General features: G+C 36.4%; 1 protein-coding gene across 1 annotated transcript; it reads left to right on the top strand.

The window, feature by feature from the left end:
• Positions 1-5,059: 5,059 nt before the first annotated feature.
• On the top strand, positions 5,060-6,858 carry LOC132631992 (probable membrane-associated kinase regulator 6). The gene is made up of 2 exons (XM_060347774.1): positions 5,060-6,030; positions 6,476-6,858. The coding sequence occupies exons 1-2, from the start codon at positions 5,364-5,366 to the stop codon at positions 6,481-6,483; spliced, it is 675 nt and encodes a 224-aa protein (XP_060203757.1). The 5' UTR covers positions 5,060-5,363; the 3' UTR covers positions 6,484-6,858.
• The last annotated feature ends 4,625 nt before the right edge of the window (positions 6,859-11,483 follow it).

Genomic DNA, 11,483 nt, shown 5'->3' with positions numbered 1-11,483 from the left:
AGAAGCATCTGAATATGGCTCCGGAACGGAGTTAAAGAAAGGCACTATGTTGAAGGCACCATGCTCGAATCCTCATACTTCATGCTCAGGAAAAGCTACAAGAGATAGCCCGAACTGACTCCGAAGTAAAGAAGAAGACTGGGGACTACCAGATCAGCATGACTGCAATTCTGTTATTTGTTCATTTCCGATAAACTATCATATATGCAAAGTTATAAACACTTGTGTACGTTCAAGGAATGAAGATCAAGAGAATCACGTCAATACCATATCACTCTAAAGCCAATGGGCAAGCCGAGTCGACGAATAAAACAGTAGTACAAAATTTGAAGAAAAGACTAGATATAGCTAGGGGAAAGTGGCGAGAAGTATTGCCCAAAATCTTATGGCATATTGAACAAATGTGAAATCTAGCACTAGTGAAACTGCATTCTCTTTAGTGTACGAAACAGAAGCCTTAATCCCGATGGAAATAGGTGAACCTAGGGTACGAGTTAGCAGGACCAATGAAGAAGCTAATGTCGGTGGTATGGCAATCAAGTTAGACTTGGTAGAGGAACAGCGGGAGATGGCACTGATCAAAATTGTGGCTCAAAAACAAAGGATAGAAAAATACTACAACCAGAGAACGAACCTTAGACATTTTCGAATGGGGGATTTAGTTCTCTAGAAGGTAATTAATAACATAAATAACCTAAACGTAGGAAAGCTATTTCCAAACCGGGAAGGACCTTACCGAGTTATGGGCATAATCAGTAAAGGTTGGTACAAGCTGGAAGACAATGACAGAAATATATTGCCCAATAATTGGACTATCAACCATTTGAACCGTTGTTACTGTTAAGAGGAGGAAGAAATATAATCACAACTCCAGATGCTGGGGACTGCCGTCAGAAAAGTAAAAGTAAAAAACTTGAAACATTGGGGTTTGTCACACTAAAAAGACCAGAGAAGAAGAAGAAACACATCGGACAAATGTTATCCAAAATTATGTACAAAATCACCGGTTAGCCACATGATCGGCAACATGGTTTATTGATTCATGTTTATCACATTCATTTTCTATGTAAAACTACAAGGAATGAAAAGGCTAATACGTCATACTCTTTTCTTCATATGTGTCTCTCATGATGAAGAAGACTTTAAACAGTGAAAATATGCTTGGCCGTGTAAATCATACCAAAGCTTATAAGTTGAGAATATTATTCCAACAAGATATATGCTCAAAATGAACAGGAGACGTCCTCTTCAAAAGCATAAAAGTCAGGCCCTGAATACTTCAAAAACTAAAGTCGGATGAATTATTCCCGATTAAAATAAAAAAAGAGTTAAAATTCCAATAAAGTCACAAAATAAAATGGCTAAAGATTGGATGAATCATCCCCGGTCTATGAGGCCGTAAGTTTATAAAAAGTTTTGGTACAACTAAAAACCCAAGAGTCAAATTTAAAAACTAGTTGTTTAGGGTACAACTAAAAACCCTAGAGTCAAAGTCTAAAATTGAAAGTTTCGGGTACACTTAATAACCCAAGAGTCAAGATTTAGAAATTAAAAGTTTTGGAGAAAACTAAAAACCTAAGAGTTAAAACTGGAAGGTTAAGAGTTCCGGGTGAACACCAAAAACCCGAGAGCAAATAAACTTGTTGTGGTAATAATTCTTTTCAGCACCAACTAGTTGTCAACGGTGGAAAAATAACAGTGGAGTTGTCATTTTGAATCCCTACGTTCTGCACTCTTTTTTTCTTTGACTAGTTTTTGTCGCGAAAGGGTTTTTCTGGAAAAGGTTTTTAATGAGGCAATCACGAGGGTGATTACATAACTTTTCGGAAAGAAGGGAAAAATCTTCCACTTCCCGGTCACATCTCAGTGAGTAGCCGGAAAGTGGGGGGACTATTTGTATACGGTAAAAATAGATTTCAAGAGTTGGGCGAGTTAGGAAGCGACACGTAGCAAGAATGGCCAGTCAGCAGTGACTCAACCATGATGACACCAGATACAAACCTGTGGCCGGAAAAGGAGCAATTCAAGATGTGACCGTTATAGAGACGTTACAGAAGACTCCAAGTTTCTTCCAGCCTTTATTAGCTTTTATTAGGCTTTATTATCCTTTATCACTTTTTAATTACCATTTATTGCAACATTAATATTAGTAATTAAGAAGGCATGATTTCTGAATGATGCACCCCATAGCTCTAGTATAAGTAGAGGTTCTTATTCTATTGTAAGGCATCCAATGAATCCTAGCTTAACAATTATACTCCATTATCAGCAACAATTTATAAAGTATTTCTTATTCTTTTTGTACCGTAGGCTCAGAGCTAATCGAAGTCAAGTGCTCATCCGGAGTCAACACTATTGAAGGAACTCTTATGGGCTCATTCGGCTCAGGCTTATTATATTATATTTTTTGCCTTATATTTACTTGATTTCACTATCAATTATTACTTATTTATTCTTATCTATAACAAATCAATTCACGTATCCTTTAAATCACTAACAATTTCAACTGTACCTTTTTTAGGGTAAACAGGATTCAAAGGGTACATAAGTAAGTGGACCTATTGATATGGAACAATGGTGAGAATGAGAAACCACTCAAAGTGTTAACCAGTGAATACAGAAAGCAAAATATATCTCTAAAATGATAAGACTAATCACAATATTTTCTTCAAGTCCCCTAATGGTATTATTGGCTAATGTGTTTCATTGCTCAATTACTACCTATATTTCTCAATTTCATCATTGTTTCTTTATGATGACATTGAAATGGTGGGATCCCAGAAGTGGTTGGACAATCACTTTCATGTTTAATTGCTTTATGGAAATGCTTAGGAAACATCAAAAGTTTGATGATTGAAAAATTCAGAATCTCCTGCAGTTAAAGTGATTCTGCAAATCGCATCTTTCTGGTCCACTGGGTCTCGTCATTCTTAGCTCATTCAGCAGGTTTAGCTTTACCTGACATAGTAAGGAAGTGTTATCAACTAATGTTGCAGAAGGTCTTGCAGATATTGTGATCCTCAATTACTGTCTTGCGACATGCGAGGATCTGATAACTTCCATTTGATCGGTTCATGTTTAGCCTTGATTAGAAGTGGCATTTCGACATAGGCTTGGCTGCCTAAAGTTTCAATTTGTGCCCCCATTAGGTAGAAAATTGTTTTCCTTGGGTTTATTTTCCCTTCCTTTATAAGGTATAAGCATGGTGCTCAGTCTTGGCGAGTTCGATTGGATGTGCCTTGGAAAATTTCAGTTTGCAAAAGGGTGCTGCTACTTGTATTCATTCCTAGGAGTTGTAGTAGGTGCTGTTTCTGCACAATCAAGGAACTTATGATTATACATGCTGTTGCACAGACTTTGGAATACCTTTGTATATCTACATTCAGTGAAATCACCTTTCTTGTTTGAATCTCTTATTTTTATATGCTGCATGCTTTCTACAAGTTAAATACTCTGTCTTAATGAATATTTGGTTCTGTAACTTTCTGGTCTGCAATTCATTCTTCTTTGACATTATTGGACAAAATATTTCTCCAACTTCTGTGTATCCTATGCATGGATCCATTGAACAGGGGATTCACATATCACAACAGCAAGAGAAATATGAGAGGACTGGTAATCTGGTTAATCTTTTGCCTTTTTTGTTATCTGGTAACACCATAATCTAGGGGTGTTATCCAAGAACACCTTGTTAACCTGACTGCTTCAAGACTTAGCCACGTTATATTCAAGTTTATAGATGACTGTTTCAGACTTTTCAATTGCCCTCTGTTTATTGGAAATCAATTTGAACCTTTACAGTCCTAAAGTATTTGATTTTTATGAGAGTCTACTGCATTCTATCTTTATTCTTCTTTTTTTGGGTTATTTTTTGTGGTGATAAAGTGTCTGGCATGGTCCACAGTAGAAGACAATTCTATGATAACTTAATTGTTTGAGAATATTTGTATACTTTTTCTATATTGCTTTTAGTGTCCAGGAGACATGTGAGGGGACCATTTGGTTTTAAATCACTTTCAAGTTACTGGTTTTGCCCCCTAAGGGCTTCTTTATGTCTATCTCTTTCTCCGACACTCATGGGGACCTCTGTCTGGTATTTTTGTTTCTCTGTGCTGTTTGTAAATTATTAGCTTGTTCAAATTTCAAAAAATGAAAAAGATAACCCCTCTTGAAAAATTGCTACCACTCAGGCGTTTGGTGGATGTAAAAGCCTGAAAATTCTTTACCAAGAGAAGTCTGATATTTCCTTGTTTTGATTGCAGATGCATCCACCAAAGAATGATACAAAAGTTATGATACAAAGTTCTTAATGTGGTTATGTGTTATAGTATGTAAAATAAAAATATGCTTTCACATTTCTAATGGAAATGATTGTTGTCTTTGCTGTCATGAAAGGAAAGGGGAATATTAATAACAAACCAATAATAACCAAAGATCTTTGTTTCTTGATATACACACCATAAACATCAATCATATCCTTAAAATATCATGTTCTGCTTATAACCTTTTTTCATAGAACAACACATGTTACTTTCCGAGCCATGACTTACAAAAAGATGAAAATCCACAAAAGAGTACTAGTAGTATTTACCACAACAAGCACTAATGTTTTTGACAGCAGAATTGGAAACAGAGGATATATTTGACTTTTTAAGTTCTGTATCAGACCTTCCCAGAAGTTTATACTTATTTCATGCATAATGTGTAACAAAAAGTTTGCACTTTGATGCTGAAAATCTGCTTGTACTTTGTTCTGTTGACAATGTAATGCATCACGCATGGTTATTTTAGCAATATGAGAATTTTATTTTAGTAGATTAATATATCAAAAATCCGATGTGGCATAAAGTATAAACTAGTACTACTAGGACAAAGTATTAATAGGATATAATTTTTGCCTTGCTTTAGGGGTGGTCTAGAAGTCATTATATAAGCATTACAGAGGGAACTAATTCTTCAAGAATAAAACTTTTAATCATCAACTTGTATGTGAAGCTTACTAGTTGAATATAATAAACTGTACACGCCAAAATAAATGTTAGTAATAATAAATTAAGGAAATGTAAGGCAACATCCGTGAGTGTATATATATGGGGTTTGTCTTTCTATTTTCTTTACTATTTCTTCATTTCGTTTTCAGCTACTTAATTGAATTTGTCCGTAGTAGACCACCCCATATGTTATTGTTTGAATAAGGATAGTACATCCTTCAATCAATAATACTGTTTTTTTTTTTTTTTTATATATATATGTATATACAGTATTTATTCCATATATGCATGAAGCTAGAGTTCCCTCTTTGTATTCCTTAAAACTCTACAGAGCCCGTTCCCATTGTTCTTCTCTGATCTTTTAAAAAAGATATGGAAACTTCACAATCTCTTTCTATTGAAAGCTTTTCATATAGTTGGTTAGTTGATATGGGAGATTCTTTTAGAGCCTCTATGGATGCATCATCAGATGATTATGAAACTGCTTTCATTGAGATGGATCCGACACTTCCTCCTTCAAAGAGGTTTTTTAATGTGAATCCACAAGATTTGAACTTTGATTTTCCTACATCTGAATCTCCTTTAACTCTTGTCCATGCTGATGAACTCATTTCCAACGGCTTCTTGATGCCTTTTTTCATGAAGAAGCCGATGAAGATGGGATCGGCTTACGATTTAATTCATTCTGACTCCATCACGAATTCTCTGGCATCTTCAGTGGAGCAGAATGAACCGCGTTTGTCCTGCAGGAGGGTTAATCGTTGTATATCATTGAGAAGATGCCGGAGTTTGTCGAGGCGAATTTTGGTTAAGTATTTGGATTTTATTAGGCCTTTTTGCCAGAAAATAAGGAGATGTAGTAGACTTGGTAGGTGCAGATCAAGTAATGGGAAGGAAGTAATGAAGAAGTGGGAATACTCATCTGCAGCAACATCTCCAAGAACAAGTGTAGCTTATTCTGTTGATAATTGGCGTAGGTCTTGTGATTCTGAAAGCTCTATTTATGAAGCTGTTCTACATTGCAAAAGAACCATTAATGGTATGTTACTTATTTTCCCTTTCCTTTTTTCTCTTTTCCATGGCAGCAACAAATAAATTTAGGCATTTAGAATGAGTATAATCTTATTTGTGTGTATACATTTTAAATTCTTTTTTGTACATACATGTATGTATACAGGAGCGGATCTACCATAACTCAATGAGTTTGGCTCAAACACTATATTGTGTTAAGATATTCATTTAATATGTATAAAATAATTTATAAAAATAATCTATCAAGAACTTAGTAAGTAAAAAGGATGGTGGTCCAGAACGCATGAATGTAAAATTCTGGATCTGCCTTTACATGTACATAGTTCGAGTTGAAAGTAATGAATTTAGTTAAACTCATAGAATCCACCTATGCATATAAAATTAAGTCGAAAGGATTTCATGATTGTCTCTCAGATAATAATATTGTGTTCGGTTAATTTGTTTTATTACAGGTAAATAGAGAATGAGAACAAAGTAATGTCATGGAGCTAAAGAACAAAGAAAGAAAGATGAGAGATGTGAAGATGAGCACATGTCACTGGACACATTGTCACTTTCTATAGTTCTTCCATCTTCTTCAAGAATGGGATTGTGAATTTTTTGTCTTTTTGAGGAAGTTGGAAAGCTGTAAGGAAGAGAAGCGTCAGCCATGAGAAAAATATTCTTGGAATTTTTGAAGATACGATATATCTTCGTGATGACTCATAATTTTTTGTCCTTTGTTTTTTTTTTCTCCTCTCTCGTAAGAAGAACACAATTCCAACTTGGAAGTTTTCTTGCTTTGTGCTTTGTAAAGTTTTATGGGAATAATATTTCAGAAATATATTGTATGTCATCATCACTTACTTACTTCCAATCCTGCATTACCTTTTGATAAAGGCTTTGAGTGATACCTATTTAAGAAAAAAATTTTGCCATACTCGAAAGTGATACCTATTTAAGAAAAAAAAAATTGGTCACATTCAATAGCTGGTCTATTTCAAACTCTTTTCTTGAATAATATTTTAATTCGAAATATAATAATACAAGCTTCAAAACGAATAAGTTCGGACTTTAACTACCAACATGTCAGTACCATTTGTCTTAGGAACAACTTGAATGTGAACAATATTCAATAAGTAATATTCAATGAATACGAGTAGGAAAGAGTGATTTAAAAAAAAAAAAAAGTGAGAGTATTGGGGCATTTAAATAGATATTTTATTTTCTTTAGTTTTCCTTTTAAATATTCTCTCAGATTTTAAAACCATATTTTGGGAAAACCACATAATAATGACGTTAAAAGTATCCACGTCAGCCAGCTAAGTGCATGTACCGTCCAAAGTTCAAATGCGAATGATGAAGGGTTTTTGATTATTTGATAGGGTCAGGGGACCTTTTGCTGAAATGACTGCTTAAAGCTCGTCTTAAAGAGAATATAATACGTACTACAAATAATCTCACCTTTTCCTGCAAAACCATGAACTACAGTAGTAATTACTCATATTTATCAGTGAAAATCTCTTCTTCTTTTCAAATACAACAACAATTGTGCCAGAATCCAAATAAGTTGGATCGACAATATAAAACCTCACTACCATATTTTTAATTTAGATTCTTCTCCGACTACACAAAATATAAGTAAGAAGTACTAAATATTCTCTATATTTTCTATTGGCAAAATCTCCTAAATTGCTAAACAAAGTTATAAGATACATAGATATCATAGGACTTCAAGTATTGGATAAAAAGAAACACAACATAAACTTAATTGTAAATAGTAAATGATTTTAAATTCTTGAACTTTATGAAAATCAGTGATAACATTACTGATTAAATAATGTCAAGTATGTTTCAATATCCTAATATGCAAATAATGTTGGACTATACGAATTAATTATATTAGAAGGATAATACAACTTCTCTTGTAACAATATAGTCCTTTTGTTGATGCAATTTGCACACTAGAATCTCCACCTCTAATCTGTGTCATTTCAGTGTCGTGGTACAACTTTTATACTATTCTATTTTCTATGGATATCTGCGTTGAAACTAGGACTGTTATTTCAACTCTTCCAAAAGAAAAACTTTATTACTACTCTCTTTAATTGAGTCCGCAACTTAAATGACCCAAAAAAGTAAATTTGTGGACCAAAAGAACGGCAAAAAAAAAAAAAATGACAAAAGTACTTTTTGCGCACTAATTTAGTCCGTAATAGGTATTGTTTTCATTTTCACAACACGTGTAATTTCAAAGTTTTGAAATTTCATGTTTTTTCCATACTTTGACCAAAGATTAGTCATTTTTCAAAACGCCGGAATGTCAATATTTTATATAAAACCTGATATCTTTTTTTTGCGAACAATAATGTAGGCTCAATACATCAAGTATAATTATATAATGTAGGCTCAATACATCAAGTATACGCAAACGTTTGGATCGTCGTTTTAGGGGTTGTAAAGTGCCTCGAAGTAAGTTTTGTTTGTTTGGAAACTTGTTATCTTTAGGTTTAAGTGTTTTATTTTATAAGGTATTGATTTAAGCGTTTTATTATTTAGTTGGCATTACTTTATTTCGAATATGTCGAGATTTTATTCATAATTAATTTTGGCTCGTCGCACGAGTTATTAATAAACGATAATAAAGACTAAGATAACTAACTATCATTAAGAAAATAATACCAGTAAAAATATAATATTAACATAACATGTACAATTTTTTTACATATACACAATCTCCATCCCCTTTCTTCCTTAGATCCCACGTGTGGGAGCCTTTAGAATAACCCTAAGCCCAAGGCGAACCCCCCCCCCCCCCCCCATCACCCTCACCATCATCTCCACCCCTCTTTTTTCTCTTAATAATATGATGCTCTATGTCATGATCATCCTTCCTTCCCTTCCTTGCCCCCTTGAGCATAACACGCTTCTTGTGGGGCCGGTGTGCAATTTGTATGGTCGGAACCTCATCAGAATCAGGAGATGGGTAAATCTTAGCAGGAGACGAGTCCACAGGCGCAGAAAAATAAACCTGAAATAACATATAAACAATTTAGTTTAGATTCATTCTAAACTATACCTCAAATAACATATAAATAATTAAAAAAAAGGATGAACCTAATTATAATTTAGATTTAATTAATACATTATCTTTTTGTAAAAATCAAACCTGTGTGTCGACGGGCTCCTTAGATGGATGATGAGAGGGCTCCTGAGCGGGCCCCGAAGCCGGAGATGTAGATGGTGCCGAAGCTGGCTCCTAAGAAATGAAAAATTATATAATAATTAGTATAAGTATTTTAATTTGTTAAAATAATTATTTCAAACACTTACATCTTGGCTCCAGCTGTCGAAGTCTAAGAATGCGTACTCCAGCTCCCTACCACCCTGTGGATCACGAACTGGCCGCTCACCCTGTGGATGACAAACTGACGGCTGCGCATGGTATGCCTCTACTGATCGTCAGTCTATGTGATCTGAATGTAGCTCCACTGGCATATATAAAGGTGTCGATGGTCGATAAGAAGTCGACGGATGCTGCTGGGCTGAAGCGGGAACGGTAGCATGCTCGTCAGGCTCATCTACTAGACAGAGGCCTCCACAGCCACCACCTAGGCCACCATCCTCTCTAGCTCTACTCCCTCTGTCCCTACCACCTCGGCCACCAGCACCTGTGGCCCATCCCTTTTGTCCCTACCCTTCGGCCACCAGCCCCTATAGCACAACCGCTTCCACGGACACGACCACAACCACGACCACGTGCTACAGAGGCCTGATACGGGATATCTGAAACATGCTCATGGATACGCCCGAGCTCTTGGGATTGTTGCATACCACTATCGGCTAGCTAAACCATCCGGGATGCGTATCCTACTGTCTTGGGGGAATGCATATTGGTCGTGCTCTCCCAGCGCATCGTATATACGGTCTGTAGCTGCATTTGTTTTCAATTATTAATTATTGAATAAATTTGTAACGTAATAAATAAGACGAATAATTAAGTTTAAGCGGGGTAAACTTACTAACGCCTCATACCCTCCTGCGAGTGCTGCATATCCTCGGTCCTCTGCTTGATGCATCTCGGGATTGCCAATCAGGTTGTGTGTGATCTGCTGGTAGCACTCCATGTACTCGAGGATCGGAGTCGTATATCTAACCACCGCTAGCGACCCCATCCTATGATCCCAACGATGGAACTGCTCTTGCATAAAGGCCCGGAATGCGGCATCGACGACTGCTCGCTCGTCTCGAATATAGTGGTCATGCTCCCAAACAGTTAGCTTAGGTATATTCTATACATGCCCAATCTATCATAAGACGCGGTGATCCTCAACGATATCCATATGTATCAACGGATACCGCGACGTCCACATGTGCTCATCAGCCCTACAAAACGCTAGCAACTAATCCAAAATCTTATCATACGACCTTCATATAAAAAAATGTAAAAAAAATGAATTAGTAAACAATAAAAGACAAAAATAGTAAAAAAAAAAAAAAGATAATAACTTACTATGTCCGTGTCATACGATCTAGCTGATCCCTGAACAGAAGAAGTCTGTGGTGTGTATCCATATCTCAAATTACGTCTCCCGTCCATCTTCTCGCGTAGGGCATGCCCTCAGTAATGAAGTCAGGCTGAGGGTGCGAAGCTACGGGCTGAAAAGTCCTCATCCTAGACCACACCCATAACTAAAAGAAAGGGCTACTAAAAAAATATTTTATTAGTCATCGTTTCAAAAAAACTATATTTAGAATAAAATTACACGCTCTTAAATATATTACCGGGAGGAGCGCGTGAAATCCGCATGCTCGCCCACAGACACTCGACATAGTGATCGATATAGGTAAGCTAGAACAACAGCTCCCCAACTTTAACATCCCAACTCACACAGATCCTCCATATATAGCAAATACCGTAAGCTCACATGGGAACCGATGTGTTCGGGAACAAGATGCCCCCGAATATGATGAGTACGTATAGACGGGCACGACGATCAACCTCCACCTGAGGTGTGTCCTCTGTAATAGGATGCTGGATGTCTGTGAGGTGCAAGTGAGTACAAAGGGAAACCAACGACATCCGAGTCTGTCCCCAGAAATCACACTCCTCCGGCATGAAACTAGTGAGACTAGTCAACTCCTGTCGATACTATCTGAGCTGCTGAGGCTCCTTAATATATAACGGGTGTCCATCTACCCGTAGACCATATATGACCTCCACATCCTTAAGCGTGATAGTGTCCTCACCAGTACATAAATGAAATGTGTGAGTCTCCGGTCGCCATCGCTCAATCATAGCCATCATAAGAGTCCTATCATGATGTACCTAAGCAACAACGACACAATGGTAGATACCTCCCTGATAAAGTATATCTAATACGCGACGATCCCACGTATGTTCTATCCTTGTGAGACGGAACAACGTACTAGAAGGTATCTCCCCATCCTATAATAGCTGAGACTTATGAATAGACTGTA

Source organism: Lycium barbarum, chromosome 3 (assembly GCF_019175385.1).
Source record: "Lycium barbarum isolate Lr01 chromosome 3, ASM1917538v2, whole genome shotgun sequence".
Classification (NCBI taxonomy): domain Eukaryota; kingdom Viridiplantae; phylum Streptophyta; class Magnoliopsida; order Solanales; family Solanaceae; genus Lycium; species Lycium barbarum.
Note: the sequence above shows the minus strand (reverse complement) of the source record. Positions and strands in the feature narration are given on the sequence as shown.